Source organism: Aythya fuligula, chromosome 23 (genome assembly GCF_009819795.1).
Source record: "Aythya fuligula isolate bAytFul2 chromosome 23, bAytFul2.pri, whole genome shotgun sequence".
Lineage (NCBI taxonomy): Eukaryota > Metazoa > Chordata > Aves > Anseriformes > Anatidae > Aythya > Aythya fuligula.
Genome location: NC_045581.1, coordinates 5,895,039 through 5,913,619, shown reverse-complemented (window position 1 = coordinate 5,913,619; position 18,581 = coordinate 5,895,039). Strand labels below are relative to the sequence as shown.

Sequence of the window (18,581 nt, the reverse complement as noted above, 5' to 3'; positions counted from 1 at the left end):
ACACAGACTGCCCACTACATCTTCAAAGGGCAGTGAGACCATTAAAACCCAACGGGAACTGAGCACATAACTCCCCATTTTTATCCATTTAGAAAATCCCCATTTTAGACAATTTTATCTTCAGTCACCACTGAGAGCAGAATATCCTATTCCTGCTGAGAACTCATACAACAAATTAAAAATTGAGGCCCAGCAGCGGGGAGCCTGAATACTGTCAGGTAATGAAAGAAAATGAAACAGCTGAAAACAGAATCAAATTGAATAGATTTAAATTTTGTTGTTGTTGTTGATGCCCCATCTTGGATACAAAAAATCCCACTTGCTCTGCAGAATTAACGTGAACCCAAAAGCCAGGAGGGCTCATGGGCAGAGCAGAGAGCACGTGGTGCCAGCATGGGGCCACATCTGGATTTGGATGCTGTCCCCCTCGCACCTCCCCTCCTGCTGAGAACCAAACCAAATGCTCCCCATGGCTTCAGCTGTCTGAGCACAGCACACAGCCATGCTACGTGACCACCTCAGCACACAGGGAAAATATTTTAGAGCCATCTCCTCACTGACTTACAAACACAGACTGGTTTCTGAGCAGACCACTGGCTACTCTTTTGGCAGGTAATTGTTTTCTGTCCCTTCAACTCAAAGGCAGGCTGGCACTCAAACTTCAAACTGTCCCCGTGGCGGAACGTGGATCCTTCTCTTCTGCCGTAGGCCGGGATCCCAGGATCACCACAGCTCCCTTGGTCGATCTCTGAAAGAAAATAAAACAAATATTGCTGGGGGCAGGCTCTGACACGGAGCTGGTGTGGTGCTGCTGACCCGCAGCTCTGGCAGAGCCATCGCAGCCCCAGGAGAGCGCCTGTGCCCCCTCAGCACGCAGGGCAGCAGCGATGCCAGGCGAATCCAGACCTGACATAATACGAATTTCAGTGCTGTGACTCTGGAAGGCCTTCCCTCCTAACAGCCTCTGCCAGCTGCTCCCTCATCCTTGAGGTAATCATAGCCTAATGAAAAACAGGGATAGCCAAGGAGATCCTATTCTGCATTTGCTTCAGGGATGTGGTTGAAAACAGACACACCATCGTGTCATTTAGCATTGAGCAAACCTTGGACTCCCTCAGCCATGAGGATACAGGCACAGTGTGTTTGCTTGATTGCTGTGTTTGCTCTCTCCCTCCCTTACTACCCCGTTTTCATTTCCACGTGTGGTCCTGAAGGCGACAGCTGACACCTTCTTGCATGAAAACACGCAGTTAATCTCTTGCTGTGCATGTATTTTGACTTCAAGTAAATCGCGGACACAATTTTCTGTTATCTGCTGCTCCACACAATTTCATTTCAAAAGGGTCCCCTGCACTGTATCACTACTAGCTACAAAACTTCATTCCTTTACAGCCTTCTTAGTGCTCCCACAGTATTCATCTGCTTCACATTCATCTCGTCTTCCAGCCTTCTCTAGTTTTTTATCCCCATCATCTGTGATCAGCTTTGCTGTCTTTTCTCCCCGATTTCAATTTCTTACACCAAATTGGAAACTTCTTTTGTGACATTTTCTTTACAGAAGAAAATCGCATAATCCGAGATTTGCATTACTCCATCTAATATTCCAATTTGGTTTGAATAACAAGCACCACCTCATTATTATGCTGACTTCAGGCAACTTAGATACAGGTGTATTATGAATAGAAGTCACGAAAAGGCACCTAGCTTCTGCTACTGCTCTGTGCATCTTGAACTAAAAAGTCACTGCCAGGTAACGAAGCATTCCCAAAATAATTTAACATAAATTAATATTAATAGAAAAGTTTTCATGAAACATGTTTCTTTTTTTGCCTGTCAGTGAAAACAGTTTGCCAGGATTTATGCCTCTTCCTGCAGGCTTTGAAAATCCATATGTTGAAGATTTGTTCTTGCGTATGAGGGACAAAAACAAAACAGTTCATATCGCAAAGTAGAACTGAACTTACATTGCTCTACAAAAAAAGAGGCGATGTAAATCACAGAAAGAAAACTGAGCTTCGAAACTCAAGAAACAGTAACAAGATCAAAGGGTGGAATGCATATTTTAAACACGCATCATTGTGACCTGACAGAGACACAGGGAGCTGATAACTTATCCTGCTAGAAGCCAACAGCCCTTAAAAATTAATTTTTGTCATGTCATTCTTTCTCACACCTTGAAACACGATATTAGCAAGTCTTACTCATGGCAAGCTGTCCTGCAGGGTGCCTTTCGTCCAGTTGCTGCCTGTTCTGAAGCCTGTGACACTGTAGGCTCCGAGATGCTGGGAAGGGGGCATATATATATATGCTATATATCTAGGAATACATATATGCTATATATACATATGCTATATATCTGGGAAAAACCTTTAAAGTTACGTGTCCTGACACCACTCTGGTTGCTGCTATTTGGTCAGAGTCTGATGGACACTAACAAACACCACTCCAAACATCTCTTAAAACAATGCTCTAAGTGTTAAGGGCCGGGGTAAGCAATCAGCTTCAAGCCTTTGTACCCTGCATTGTGGGAGCAGAAGGGCCAGTATTTCTTGGGCTAATGGGACAAATGCCCCTCCACGTGCAGAGATTTCCCACTGAGAAGCAACAAAGCCCTTTAAAAAAAAACCATGCAACATCCCTGCCTGCTTACACCTGGCTCCAGAGAGGGAGAGCCCTGTCCTCCTAACACCCCAAAGGGCAGTTTGGCCATTAGGGTCCCTCCAGGGCTAAGATTTCACTGCAGGTGAAGGTGTTTAACCCAAACACCTTCGCTGTGCGCCTATCTGCAGCTCTGGAAGATCAACAGCCATGGGTACCCCACCGACAGACGTGCCAAGCAGCTCCAGCTACCACAGAAGGCAGCATGAGCTACAAGTGTTCAGCATATTCTTTGCCTTTGTAAAATCAGGACATGCTTGGGCTACCAGGCACTCAGAAAAAAGGCAACCAAGCAAAGCAAATAAATAACTCTCTTTCGACCCTCTGCTGAAAAAGAATAAAGGTAACACAGATGCTCTTGAGGTACTGATTGAATGCTCTCCTCCCTCCTAGGGCTCCCCCCACTTTCGAGCTTGTGCAGTCCTTTTCTGTCACACCGCGTGAACCCAAGTGGAACATCTCTAGAGTGTGAAATCACAGGCTTAAGAATGGGAGAGAAATGAAGAATTAGAGCTCATGTTTTCCACTATGCATGTGATCTAATTGTTAGCAGTATTCAAACAAAGCTAACACGTCTTATTACTTTAGAGAGGTCATAAAATGGAATTTTTGTCCTGAGAAAATCCTCTGGTTCCTACACGTCTGTTGATACATATTAAAATTTATGAGATATTTAGCAGAACAGAAATTCCAAAAATGAGTGATTCAGAAATATCAAAACATGTTACCTCAACAAGATTGAAACATTTCACCTGAAGAATGTTTAAGTAAAATCTCTTCCACATTAGAATAATAATAGTCAAAACTAAACAAGAACATCAAAATCAAGTGTTTTGACATTATTTAAATGAAACAAGTTGAAATGAATCTTTCAAAACTTCTCCATCAAATATTATATCACGCAGGTAAGTTTTTGACAAAACAGTATTTTCTAAAGGAAAACGTTTTGCCAGAAATTTGTCACCAGCTGTTTGTGCTGTTTGTATCCCTGTGGTGGGTGGGGGAATCGGATCCCTGTGCCAAGGAGGCAGCCTCTACTTCCAGAGCACCGAGGAAGAGCGAGTCCCTCGGATTGCGTGGGCACAGACCTGCTTTGGGGAGAGCAAACGCTCACCGTCTCTGCTCCTTTACAGAGCTGCACAGAAACACTGCTGGCACCCAAAATTTAGGCTGCTGTTTTCCTGGGGCTACACGCGATTTCTGTTCCTTCCTGACTCAGCTCAGCAGGAAACTGAGGATTTCAGAGCTGCAAGCAAACACCGAACGAGCAAAATTCATTCCACTCTCCGGAAAATATATCCACAACATGTGGGATTTGTGAGCACTTAGAAGCCATACCTGAAGAAACCACACAAATATTAGCTCTAGTCAGAAAGACCCTTAAGAATATACTTAGCCTTACACACACAATTTCACACATATATTATCTTTGCTTAAACTAATGAAAGTTAATAGCGTTAGGTATGTATCCTTAATGAGCCACGACAAGGGAGTTCCTATTGTCTAGTTTTTCTACTTGATTCCAGCAATGAGGAAAAGAGATGAAGAGGAAGGGATAAAGCAAGAAGAAAGACCCTTTTTTTTTTTGCCATGTCCCTCCTATCTAAGCCACTGTTGAAGGGCGAATACAGGAACTGAATCTACCAGGCTCATTAAAGCCCTGGGGCATGACATCAAATCTGTCCTGCTCGGGTTTAGATGAGACGTGCATACAAGTAAGGTGCCCCTGAGAACGGTTCAGGTCAACACACCATAAGCTAAAAGCCTTCACGTCTGTTGGCTCAGCAGCATTGCAGCAGGAGTGTTTGATGACATGAGTCAGTACATTTCACGGAAAAGCAGAGCAGGAAACAAACACTGCATTTACTGACAGACTTCAACACCGAGACTATTGGGAGGGGGATGTCAGGCGATGTAGAACCTAAGAAAAAAAACACATGATCAATGAAAAATACCTGCAGGCACTACTAAGAAGGAAGGAAGGAAGGAAAGAAGGAGGCCTTGGTGCTCACGAGCATGGGGGCAGTATATCTGCCCAGGGCCTCTGCACCTCCTGCCACTGGGGTAAACATCTACATGTGTTTGTGTTAGAGACCTGATGGCTCAAATAGCAGTGGGATGAGCAAAGAAGGCATTGCCATAGGGCTGGCAGAGGAATTTTCACATTCTTTTCACAGAGCAGCAAAGTTTTCTTGCAGAACAACAGAAAGAAGAGGAATGAGTTGGTTTTCTGGGCTTCTCAGTGCAACCCGAGAGCATTTCAGCAGGAAGGGGCCATGCTGAAAGCCAGGGAGCACAGCCCGAGCTTCAAAGCTGCCTCCAAACAGAGGCAGCAGAACCAGTCTCAGATTTGTGCGTTTTCCCCTAAGTCTCCCAGGATTAGGCAAATGGAGAGGTTATCCTTTCTCGTGATCTGACACACATACATGTGTACGAACACCTTGGTGTGCAGCTTATCTGCTGGCATCCATGCAGAGCTCTGTATTTACGTATAACGCACACAGACAAACAAACGTGGAAACCCGGCAAGTTCCTCTGGCCGAACGCCCCAGGCGGTACCGATCTGATTAAAACCAGGAAGGTCGGCGGCGGAAATCTTCAGACTTCAGCTCGGCAGAGCTTCTAAGCCTCTTAGCAGCATGGGGCTAAGTTTGAGCTCCAAAGCTAAGCTCTCCAGAGCCAAACACTTAGTCAGCATCTCAACACTAAATATTGTTTAATCATCCCCTGCCTGCAGCACGCTGCTTGTTCAGAACATAGACCTTAGTCAGCTCTACCCAGACTAACCCAATTCCAGCAGAAATCCAAACTCTATTAGTGTCTTTGTGTGCCTGTAAATGTGGTCTTAATTTGAAATTATTGTTACTGTATATTAAAACTATATAAAAAGTTAAATATAAGTTTAAAATCTGTTTTTGTTCTGCTTTTTCATGTTTTATTACTTCTCTTACCACAGAACTTTATATTATTGATTTTATTTTATACTATTGCTTGCAATAACCTCAAGCTCATCAGTGACAAACACATTTTTCCTCACATCTCCCCTGTGAGGAAAACCAAATATTTTCAGTCCATCGGGGAATATAACTGCAGAAGGATTACAGCTGAGACTTTTGAAAGTACCTAATCAATATAGGAGTCTGAATCCTGTTAAATGAACCCTAAATTTCTCAAGAACCTTTGAAAACATGATCGGAAGTAATTATTTATGGACAACCACTGTGAGGGGTTGACCTGGGGACTTTCAGAGAACCATTATGATGGCTGTGGAAACAGCAGCCTGCCCTAAGGGGAGGTATTCCCAGAAGAGGTTGCCTCAGATTAAAGAAAAGGGAGAAGACCCAGGGCCCCAGGAGGCTGTAAGCCTTCTCACAAGTCAAGCACTAAATTGCAGCATCAATCAGCTTGCTATAGTCGTGAAAAAGAAAAGACTTTTCCAGCAAAGTGGAGCTTAGTACAGATTTCTTCTGACAAGCACTGGAAGTCCAAAAACATTGCCCACTATTATGAGAGAATGTCTGTTTAAAAGGATAAACGGGGCTGCAGTTGAGACATAGAAGATTTAGAAGTAATCTTCATGAACATTAATGAGCCAGATCCTCAGCTGGTAAAGACTGACACAGCTTAATTGAAAATCAATGCTGTCACACCAATTTGCACCAGCTGAACACTTGTTCCAAAAACATCCAGTCTTGCAGTGCAGACATGGAAAAACCCGAACCCACAAACCTTATGCTTTGTATCCTCTTCCTGGTGCAAATATGTTCTCTCTTTACCCACAACTGCAGCAAAATGACTAGGTTGGTTCCCCCTTCCCAGGAACTCTATGCTAAAAATTTGATGGCATATTGCCCTCCTGAGCACATTCCTTCCAACAGGTCCTTAAATCTGTGCGTCAATAAGTCTCACAGGCGTAACCATTTCAGCACTAGCAACAAGCTTTATGACTGCATTACACTTACAAGGTACACTAAAACTTACATGTTTTAGGATGCATAGCTATTTAAACGTACTCTATAAACAATACTCTGTTCTTCTATTAAGCAGATTTTTGGTCTTGACTTTATATAGCTCCATTAGCTGTAATTTTCCTCTTGCAGTTAGGAAGAAGTGTGGCAATAAAATTGATACTGAAACTTGTTAGTAAGTTAGGTATAATTTCATAATGTATTTGGTAAGTACTAATTGCCTCTTACTTAAACAGCTCTTGCTTTGCAAGTCAAAGGATTTGCAAAAACTAAAGAATTTTATGGACAAGGATGATTTGAATTCAACATAACCTCAGGATAGGGCCAGCATGGGCCTTCAGCACAGAACTGTACTTCTTTTTTCTCATGCACAAACCCATCTTCCAAGGTTAAAAAGCTGCTGCATAAGAACTGTGAAGATACTCCGGAAAAGAGGAAAGAGCCTGCTCTCTGCCTGTTGCTCAGATCTGTTGGTCAAAGGACTGACACTCGCCAGGGACAGGTCCCTCCTCTCCTTTAGGGCTCACTGGGGCACAAAAGGGCCAGAGCACTCCTTTTTTTCCTCTAGAAGGTTCTGGACATAAACAACTACAGCAAAACCAGGCAGCAGCTGTGCAGATAAAGTTGATGAGTAGGGAAGGGAGAAGCACATTTGCCATTAGAAGCTCCATAAAACAGGATTCCAAAGCATGAATGACAACAGCAATCCCCAAAGCAACTGCTGAGGTCACAGGGACTAAACGGGGCTCAGCCTTGCTAGAGATGAAGCTCCCATAACATCGAAGCAACTCAGAAGAAGAAAAAGTCAACTTCCTTACAGATCCAAAGCTCCTAACAGCATAAGCTGAGTCTATATATCATATGTGTTGGAACTTTATGTGCTGTGCTATAGGATAAATACAAGATTTATCAAGAAAATAGAAGAATAATGTCCACATTGCCCTTCGGATGAGATTAGCAAACCAGACAGAATCTCATAGCAGAGCTGGAGAGTGTTTTCACCCATCCACGGCTGGCAGGCGGGGGTACAGCAGTCTGTCCTGCCAGGCAGCCAACAATCAACTGCTGACAAATGTGGCAGGAGACAGACCTCACAGCTACTGCAAAAAGCATGTTTTCAGGCTTGTACAGTCACTAGGACTGAAATAGTACCATTAAGATACTCCCAGGACAAACAGCCTGGATTTCCCTTTTCTTCTTCCACTTCCATTTCATTTATCTACGTCTCTAATGACTTTCCTGCTGACCTGGCCTTGCAATGCTCTAACTACTCTAGCATCGTGACCCAATCCCCCTTCAAGGTACTGCTCAGCCTGCCTGGACACGCTGGCATTTGGTCCAACTAGGTTTTCTAGTAGGTCAAGTCCCTTCAGGCTCCTAACTCTTGTTACTTTAGCGTCAATCAGCAGCACTGCCATGGTCAGGTCCTGGACAGAACACAATACAACATTTCCCTGAAACACAGTAAGTACCAGGGAAACATTTTAAATATGAATGAATCCTAATGTGCATTTAGGGCCCTTGATAGAAACAGTTTTGATTTAAATGTTAATGCTGATGTCAGTGGGAGCTGCTGTTCCTCAGACCTTTCACAATCAGCCCCCATGTCTAGATAAAAATTTGTGTGCCTAGTTTTAGGCATCAGAGCCGAAAGAGTAAGCGATCCCTACTATCAGCAGGTTTTAGACAAAACTGAAAATGCTTTGAAAAGAGATTGAAGCTGACAACAAAAGCAAAAGGATGACAATGTGAGTGGAAGTGTTCCAGTGTGCCTGTGCTGGAGGAAAAAAGCTCCCCCCTGCAAGTGTGTGGCTATCGGACAGTAGAAGGGCAGCCAATTCTTCAGCCCAGTGCCTGAAGAGAAAGCTAACAACCCGATGTGCTCACACTGAGTGGGAACACCACACAAGAAAACCTAGAAACATCTCAAAACAGGGATCTAAAAAATGCTTTAACTAGAATCACCAGTCCCTTACACGAGTTAGAAATAAGGAATACTTTCCCATCACTTTCTCTAACTTTGCAAATACATGACAGTGAGGATAGAAGTTAATGGCAGAGTTCAGCATCCCCATCCTAATGCATTTCAAGAGTTTCTTTTGAAAAATCCAGAAATGAACTCTTATTGTATTTGTAACGCTAAAGATTAGTCAAAGTTTGAAGCAGTTCGTACCACTGATCTACTGGAACGAACCTTTGATTACTTGTTCTCATTTTCTTGCACAGTCTGTTGCAGATGCCGTCGGTTTGCTGAAACTCACCAACTCTTTTTCCAACAAGGCAAATGAAACAGCAATGAAACATTAACCATCCAGTCTGCTTTCACAGAAAATAAATCACAAAAGCTGTTCTTAGTGAAGCAAAGCTTCAATTTTAAGGAAAAGTTTGCAGAGCTTCAGTACTTTGAGAAGCTCCTTTCTCACAAGCAACTAGGCCCATCTCATCTCATCTCTGATCTTTTTAAGAATAGGTAAATTCCAAGAGACACTTGGATTACCTTCATACGTTGCTTTGAATCCCAGCAAGTTACTGACACTGTCCGTCTGGAAGAGGAGCCACATCTGGTGCTGCGTGCTGACAATAAGATCGGGGACTGTGGTGCCTGTCAAGCTGGAAAAATGAATAAAAACATGTAAATAGTTTATATGCCTCCCGAAACTTAGCATTCCACCAAAATATAGGCCACTTATACCTCTGTTAGAGTAAAAACAGACAGAACAATGCCAGTATGATTAAGACCAACCCCAAAAGAAAACATTGTCCAAAATCCTGACAGATTTTTCAGGACAGATGAGCCTCTCAGTGTATTTCTGATTACTACCTATAACAATGAGTCTTATCACACTTGAGGGCCTGAAAGTTAGTATCACCACCACTATAAATAATTACAGTTTAGTACCACCACAATATATTTATCCAGCATCAATACTAGTATTTCCTTTCTCACTGAAGCAAAACATAAGCAAACAAATTCCCAGCAACCATACCAGTGACTGTATCCTCCTAACTTCTTTTACAGATATTTCCTGCTATTATAAAATTTACTTTCAACAACACGCTCTCTATGCTTATTTCCTAATTGAGAAGTTTCCAGAGGGACCTTTAAAAAAAAAAAAGGCAAAAAAATCAACACCTTGAAGACAAGGCATGAACCTCAAATCTGTTGAATGTCCAGGGAGCCCTTGAAAAACACCAACTAATCCAGGCAGCATGGGATGATCGCGGCATCGCCAACCCTGCAAGGCTACTCCTAGGAAAGCTGAGGAGATTAAGAAAAATGTCACCAATCCATCTGTACTAATGAGGCATGTGTGGCTCATTCAGCCTTCGGGATTAATCACCTCGCTGTGGTTCAACACAGCTTCAGAGTTTTATCCCCACCCACACAGGCACCAGTGTAGGCACTTAGAGGCACAAATGCCCGCTCCGAGCACAGCTCCTTCCCTTCCCTCTGCTTCTGCAAACAGAGCACTGGTGCGTGGGAAGGGCTCATTACTAGAGGTGTACGAGTGGTATGTTGTCTGTCTCAGTGGCAGTGTTTAATGCTATTATACTATTTCTGCTACGGTATCATCTGTGATAAATGTGTAAATTACCCTAAGCTTAACTACTGCAAGTGGAGATGTATATATTTTTTTTCCCTGTAGTGTTTACTTAAATTTAAACACATGGATGTGTGTAGACATGGCTTCTGCCCGGCATCGTGCTCAAGTACAACAGCAGCATCTGAAAGACTTCTTGATAAAACTGAACCCCAAGCTCTCAAGGAAGATTTACTGCAAACCAGTACTGCGAGGGAACAATCCCGGCAGCTGTGTGTTGATAGCATCCTGTGAATAAACGTAACTTGCAACCTCCAGGCATAATTATTACAATTCCCACTTTCCTGGGTAATCGGAGACAGGATGGCTGATCTGCCAATTACAGTTTGTTTAGAGTGAAGCAAAATGACTGCTTAAAGGGTTGTGCTACTTATTCTATTTGCTTAACACTCTTAAAACTGGCTACCCGCTGAGTGCCAGATTCTTTCAAATAGCCTTACAGGTATCATCATAACCGGGACCAATCATGCCATACAGATAAATCTCCTCCCAATCCCCAAAATTGTCTTACCAATCACGCATGCACTAAGGAGTGCTCTAACACCCAAAACTGGTCACCATTCAAGGCTTTGGCCATGGGATCTGGAGTGTGTTTTCCCCTGAAATTGAATCCATGTCTCCCAAGCCCATCAAATTCTCCCAGTTCCACCCCCACCTTTGCTTAGCTATTCCTTTGACCTGCATCAGAAATTTTACTGATCCTACAATGTTGGTAAATTAGGAAGCAATCTTTTCTTAATAACTGTTTTGCATCCAGGGAGTTTGATGGGGACTGGAAAAGATTCAGAAGTGTTATTGTTGATCCTTCTCAAGTTGTTTAAGCAACAGACAAGAACAAGAAACATACCAAGAGAAAAACCTTCAGAAAAGGTGTTTCAAAGGTTTTTGCATGCTTTCACATTCTACTTTAACAAGCTGAATGATTGATCTGGATGCTTGTTACTTTAGGGAATAAAATCCTCCCTGCGAGTCAGAAAGCTCAGCCTAACAATCTGTTGTGTTCTCTGAGATACGTTTTACAGGGATGAGAGTGAGACTGGAAACAAATGGTCCTTTATATCTCAGTTTGGGATAACGTCTGGTGCTATGAAAGTTGATTCAAATTTATTTCTTGATTTCAAAGTCTGCAGGACTGAGTTCTTCTTGAATAGCCAAGAATAAGTGAAGAGTAGTAAGAAAATTGGAACTCTTATCTTTAACAGGATTAGATTTCTACATGTTGATTCCTCCAAAGAAGCTACAGCTTGTATCCAGCGGATACACCTAGTGCGTGAATTTAGCTGACCTTAGGTTAAGAGAATAGCAAATGCTAAAAGAAATCATCCATGGACTTTCAACCACATTCATCACTAATGGAATATTTCTGTGGTCCTCACACCTCTTTCACATTTCGTTAGTTTCCAACTTATCCTCTCAGATTCAAAAGAAAAATGAACAAATTGTGTCAGCATTAGCTTCAACAATTTAATGGAAGGAGATCCCCTGCAGATGGGAGAAGATACCACACACCTTGTGCAGGCAGGCAGAGATATTCCATATTTGCATTAGCAAGGTGTTGAGTCCCTAACACAAAGCGAGAAAACGTGGAATGATTAAAACAAAATCTACAAAAATCTTCACAGGCCTCGGGCAAACAAAAAAGGAAGGGAGTGAGAAATCATTGCGGCAAGTTATTATAAACTATTCCCTTGGCTGTAATTTGCACATTTGGACCAATCAGCTGTGAAATGTTCTGTGACACTTTAATTACGAACACTTTCACAATAATCAGACCTTACATTTATATATATTGCAGGTTAGAGTTTCTGACTTAAGTATCACTGCTGTTCGTGTCCTGAGAAGCATAGTAAGATGAAACGCAGCAACAGAGGTTTTGCAAAGACAAGCAAAAAAAGGTAAGTGAAAATGGAGTGGGAGGCCAATTCATGTGCTAAAACAAGTGAAAAGGAGAAATTAAAAAACACAGTATGAAAAATGCTTTATCAATTGGAAAGAGTAAAACTGCTTTGCTAGAGTAGCTTTTGGAGAGTTTTGTGTTACACTTTTTTATTTTTTTAATCAGATAGAAAATCAGGGATTCTTTCAAGTTAAGACACTAAAGCTGGTTGCCGGTAGCCCTGGTTCCTTCCAACTGCCCCGTTTACCATTTCTAATGCTCCTTCTGAAAGTCCTGGTGGCTTTTCCCTGCTTCCCTGCCCTTGCAAGTGCCCTCAAGACATTTAAGACTTCAACAAACACCACTGGCTTACAGCTATACTCAATGTAAGCACACACTGCTGTGAAAAGTGGTTGGCCCTGATCACAGACGAGGGGCACGACCATAGAGCCACGCAGTATTTTGCTTTGATGCTTCAGAAGAGCTATAGCAGTCATTGTTTCTTCAGTAAAGTGGATTTGAGCGATACACAATTATCACAATTAGAGTTGAGCACACTGCATATGTAAAAACTAAAATCCAAAGAGACGTGAAAGTCCGAGGGGTATGCATGCTTCCACCCTGTCAGATCCGTGAGGTCCTGACGCAGAGCAGAGGCTTTCCTCAGAGCAGCCAAGTGCTCTCACCAACCTCAACACTCTGCCTAAACAGCAGGTACCAGAAATTGATGCTGACACACTGCAAACACCGGGGTCAGGGAAAACCCTTGCCTTCAATCTATAAACCCACAAGCTGATTGGTATTCGTCTGACTGACACATTCCTTCCAACTGAAACCCAAACCCTTGCCAGTTATTAAGCACTGAGCAAGCAGGATGGCAAACGTTGCTACAGAGCCTATTTCACTTTTATTTCTCTATGTTACCCTTACTATAACGAAGAATTTGGTCTTCAAATCTAAAAACAATACACTGAAGCTGTATCAATTCTTTATTTTAAAAACTGGCAACATCAGAATTTTCTTCCCATCCTTCAGCATGGCTGCAGCGGCCCTTTTCTGGTCAGTTTTCCCTTTGTAATTGTATAAAATTGGAAAAAAAAAAAAAACACAAACAACAACAACAATAAAAACCACATGTAGATGGGAAACACAAAGATGTGAAGGCCTGGAAGGAAAGCAGGACCATCTACAACATCTCATCTACTGAGAAAACCTCCACAAAACACCACATCTGCAAACTAAAGGATATAAATTGGAGGTTTGCATATCACTATATCCAAATTTTAATCCTGTTCACTCAGCTCCCTGGACAGCCTCAGCCTCTAAGGGATCCTGACAAAGGCAAGTCAAGAAACAGAAGCAAAGAAGTAAAAAGCCCTTCTGTCAGCTGAAGCTGAAGAGAACATGATGAGAGAAGAAAACACCGAGAACAGTCAGCTCCACCAAAAATGAGAAACTGCTTATGAGACAGAACCAGCAAGCAGACTGGGACTCCATCGAAGCAATAAATAAATTTCATCAGGCAGAACTTAGACGTGGATTTCTCACGGTGACAAAGGACATGCTACTTACACGTAAAGCACAGATTTCTGGTCTCCAACTTGTCCTCCATCACCAACTGTCAGAGTGTCATATCCTCTTTCTAGTTCAAATTCTTCAAAGGTGAGTTTGATAACCTGGCAAAGACGGAGCATGTTAATACGAATCAACTGCCAAGGCAGCCAGCAGAGCCTCCTGTCTCGTTCATTTACCTGCTTGCCTACTGAGGAGCAATTTGTACAAGCGTTAGTATCTTCAGGACAGCATCAAAAGCGACCACCCTCCCTTTTTATAGCACTGTGGCACTTCTTTCCAGATGATACTGAAGTTACCTCTTACCTCTGCTTAATCTATTGATTTTTGAGATGACTTTATTGATAAAGATAGGTGTGGTGTGATTTCAGCATGTTTTTTTCATCAGGTATCACTACCACTTCTTTTACAGGCCCGAGATTATGGTGATACATTTGAACGTGCATATAAGCACCACAGTTTTTATGGTGTAATAAACATTTTCTTTTTGGTCTTTGTCAGTCAGAAAATTCACCTGGTTCTCAGAAGCTTCTCGCAGACTCAGAAAGATTTTATGGTGCGCCCAGGATCATGCCCAGGCAGCTTCTGAATATCTCTGTGGTGGGAGTCCCCACTATCTCCCCCCTGGGCAGCCCTCTCCTGTGTTTTTCTCCTGCTCTGTCACACCCTTCCACCCCCACTACAAGGCACTGACTGGGTTTACATAGCCTTCACGCACCGTTCAGGAGCAGAGGTCCCACTGAAGTCAAGAGCTTTGTGTTCCAAGTCTCTTAGCTGCTTGTGAAAATCTTTTATTTGCAAATAACTGAAAATCACATTCTGACTCAGGAGACCAAGGCCCTTAATCCAGCATGGGCCAGGGTAAACAAGCAGAAAAGGAAGAGAGCTGAATTTACAGAATTGCTTTACATTCACAGTACCAACTGAAAGCAATGGGAGCTTTGTCTCAAAGCTTTTCAACTGCCCAGATCCAGGAAAGCACATAAACACTTGAACACGTTCATCCATTTGTACACGTGCCTGTAAATATATTAAATTACCTAACTCTTAAGAGGTTCTGTTACCAAATTTGGTTTAACAGGACTTTTTGCTATTTCACACATGAAATAGAAGTCAACAAAAATAGCAAGGACCCACAACATGCACCGAGCACCACAGATATGTAATGCAACCCTACACCTCTTGATTTGGGGTAAGAGACAGGAATTTCAGCTGCATCAACCAGTTCAGCTGTCCCACCAAGAGAGGCATCAGTGGCACAGGGCAGCCAGCACTGTTGTGGGGTGATTCTCCCCAGGAAGCTGCAACACACCAAGGTCAGAGACTCATGAGTGCACCCCACTGACCAAGTTGGTCATCGTCATGTTCTGAGGTCAGACTCATTCACCAGGCCCCAGCCGATGAAGCTGAGTTTCAAGTGGGACAGATCATACATTTAGACCCCAGTATTATTCATACTGACACCACAATTAGCCTGTTAATTTGCTGTAATGCTAATAATAATACTCAGTTAAATAGATTGTAATAGCAAGTCATTTAGCAATGGATATTAAAAAAAGCTAAAAATCTTTGTTTGGTAACTTCTTGTAGCATCTTCTGCAAACACTTGGGCACATGTGCAAAAATCATAGGGGGATTAAAAAAAACCCACCGTGGACCAAAAGCAACATTTAATGGTATTCTGTGAAATATGAGGATGCCTCTGCAGTCTCTCCAAGGCTTGCATGTCCTCTCTAGGAAGATGACAACCTTCTTCTGTCAAAAGCTACTCAATTTAAACCACAAAGTGGTCAGTCAGGTGTTGAATGGCATCAAAGTTCTTTAAAAATAATGGGTGCACATACAGCTCAGACTGACCTGTCATATGCTACCATCCTCTACATACAAATGCAATTATTTTTTAAATGCATTTAAAAAAATAAAAGATCAAGTTCAAACTTTTACGCATGACATTGTGAAAATAGGGCATTACCCAAAAGTAAGAGGATCTTGAAACAGTAGCCTGAGAGATACTTCACAGAAGTTTGGAGCCATTCATTTTAGTCAGCAGTACCAAAAATATTAACCTGTGCAGATTATTATTAAACCATGTAATGATGGAATAATGTAATTAATACAAAGAACACACTGCTGTAAAACAGCACACGTCATTAGTTAAACCACTCGTTCAAGTAAGCTGCATTCTAAGGAGTCTGACCCTAATTAAATAACTAATTACAGTCTAGTATATTGAAGACTGTAACCTTGTGGCACAGGAACAGGATGCTGAATACAATATTTATTCATCCATTTTCCTATTTTTCTATTTGGGCTATAGGCTGAAAATTATTTAATGATTCATTAAACAACCAGAGACCTACCAGCACATACAAATACACAAATGACACAAAACCTCAATTTTAAGCTATTGAAGTGACAGGAAGCAATTAGCAAAGTTGAGAAAATAGGCTTCAATATGACACCTGATTCTAAGGCTTCACACACTGCAAAGCGATTTGAAGTGCAGTCACATTCATAGGAAAAAAAAAACACCCATTCTCGCCACGGAGTACAGCACCTCTTGCAGTTATATTCAGATGCTTTACAAGCACACATTACTCATCTCCCTCCCGTTCTCCCCCGTCTCGAGCATCTATCTTCAGAGGGGATGAATCATCCCCCGGAGGGGCCCATCTCTCTCCACTGATGACACGGGAAGCTTGGACAGAGCTGTGTTTGGCTAGCGAGACTCCAGGTGAGAATAACCACAGGAGAAATATCAACCAGTGACATCTGGTATGTCAAGAAGGTTCAGAAATAGTTTTGATGCAAATGCACCAATTACCATATGCATTTCTCAGTTCCCGAGCGACTTATTTTTCCAGTGCGGTTGAAATTAATTCCCGTGGCACCAGGGACCAGCAAAAAAAAAGAAATCTATAAGCTCTCAATACTCCCCCAAATAGCTTTAATATGTCATCCTCTGTATAGGAAATAATTCCGAGTTGTCAACTGAAGAGCACTATGCCCTTAATACTGCTTATGGAGGTTTCTGAGCAAACTTCGAGGGGATTATGTACCTCAGTGAATCTGGCTCACAGTTCTTTTCCAAATATAGAACAGATGACTTGCAAATGAGTTCTAAATTCAGCTCAGTGGTTTTCCCATCGCTCATATTAAAAGCTTCATATAACAGGACCTGATCCAAAGATCACTCGAGTCAATGAAAAGATTACCACTGACTTCAGCAGGCTTCAGCCCAGGCCCATAATGCTTTAATCTTCAAAGTATTTTACAGGCATTTTAATTAATTCATCTTCAATTCCTCCCTCACCCATGCTGGGGAATGTGCAACGATGATATCATCCCCTTTGCACAAAAGCAACATGAGTCAGGGAGGTGAATTCTCTAATTTAGCAACATGTTTCTAACACGGGCCGTCATTTAAGGGTTCTACATGCCCAGGTATGTTCCGGAGCAGCACTTGTTGACTTGTGGTTATGAACACCAGACACTGATCTGGCATTAAAACTTAAATAGCAGCAACTCCCAGTGCTGCACTGGAGCACACACTTGTTGGGACACTGTGAGTGGCTGCATTAGCACACACAGCCAGCACCAGGGGCTGCTTTCTGGACAACAGGAACTGTCTGTGCCCGTGAATCCACTTGCCATTTTGTATATTCACCACTCAGATGCTGTCCTGTCTGCACAGCTTTGGTTCCCGGAGCTTTGATGAATAGTAGAATATATTACATAGAAAATAGCAGAAAACTCTTAGGCACTGGATTCATTTTAATTGCTTCCCATCTTCCTGAGGGGTGCCAGAAGGAAGCTGCGCCTTGCCTTGGCTCCCACGGCCATGCAGAGCCCTCTCTGCCATTCAGACAGAGGAAAGGCATCGGGCTGCAGTTCTGAACTACAGCTCAAAGTAACTCAAGCAGGCAACACACGGTGCAAAGAAATAAGCATGCACAGCAGTGGCTTTCCCAAAACAATTAGTGCATTGCTCTCAGTCCTCTGTGCTTCAAAGAGATGCAGAGTTTTCCCCTACCTGTAAATTACACTTCCAGGATGAAACATTCGAAAAAAGAGAAACTCTCCCAGAAACCCTTCATAAACTGATGTTGCTAATTAACTGTTTATCACTTCAAAGAAAAAGAAAATGGCAGCCTTTTTACAGACAGCGAGTATGAACTGCTGATTTGACCAGCCTATCCTTATTTCAGTTGTGCCCAGTTGTGCTACAGCTCTGCAGTATATGATGCTGCAGCCCATGTAGCATAACTAAGATTTTGCTGTTAAACCTCTGTTCTACATCAAGTATTGAAATGGATTTTGCCAATTTCAGCTCACTTCATAATTTATGAAAGCTAAGGATCAGGACTTGCAGATTTTGTTTTCTAATCAACAGTTTATGATAAAGGTTTAAAAGATGAGGAAGAACCTAAACAGAGGAAGAGGAGAAACTTTCTCTAAGTAGGAACCCAGAAGACCAATTTTTTTAAAAATGAGAGTCTGCCCTGGAAGCTTACAAAAGCTTATCCTATCACACTACTAGGAAGCAAAAAAGGTTGTTTCCTACTGTCTCAGCTAGGCAGAAAGGCCAGAAAATAAACAGATCTGAACATGAAAGTCCAATTATTCAACTCTAAAGCAACACAAAAAAAGGTCAATAATATAGTGGCCGTGGCACGTAAGCATCCAGATGTTTGATTGCCATTTCCTTCTTCCTAAACTGTAGTGGGAAGCCCAGACCAAAGTGTTAGCCTGTGTAAAGCCCAGGGCACATCCAAGGCGAGCTCATTACAATTTCTTCTTAGAAACAGAGGACTATTTTATTTGCAAAACTGGGATTTTGCTGATCTTTGAAAGACAAAGACATACAAAAGGAAAGATATACATAATACATACCAGCGTCTAAGC

The 18,581-nt window shown here is 42.3% G+C and overlaps 1 protein-coding gene across 2 annotated transcripts in view; it reads right to left on the bottom strand.

Moving 5' to 3' along the window:
* The window catches only part of CSMD2 (CUB and Sushi multiple domains 2), a 285,673-nt gene that overhangs the window by 125,662 nt on the left and 141,430 nt on the right, over window positions 1–18,581 (bottom strand). Inside the window, exons 11-13 of one of the 2 annotated variants that reach the window (XM_032202121.1) lie at window positions 13,677–13,780; window positions 9,124–9,236; window positions 566–748 (exon numbers count right to left, since the gene is read on the bottom strand). The exons of the other annotated variant lie outside the window; for it this stretch is intronic. Coding sequence (XP_032058012.1) covers window positions 566–748; window positions 9,124–9,236; window positions 13,677–13,780 — 400 coding nt within the window. The remainder of the gene's footprint in view (window positions 1–565; window positions 749–9,123; window positions 9,237–13,676; window positions 13,781–18,581) is intronic. 2 annotated transcript variants of the gene reach the window in all.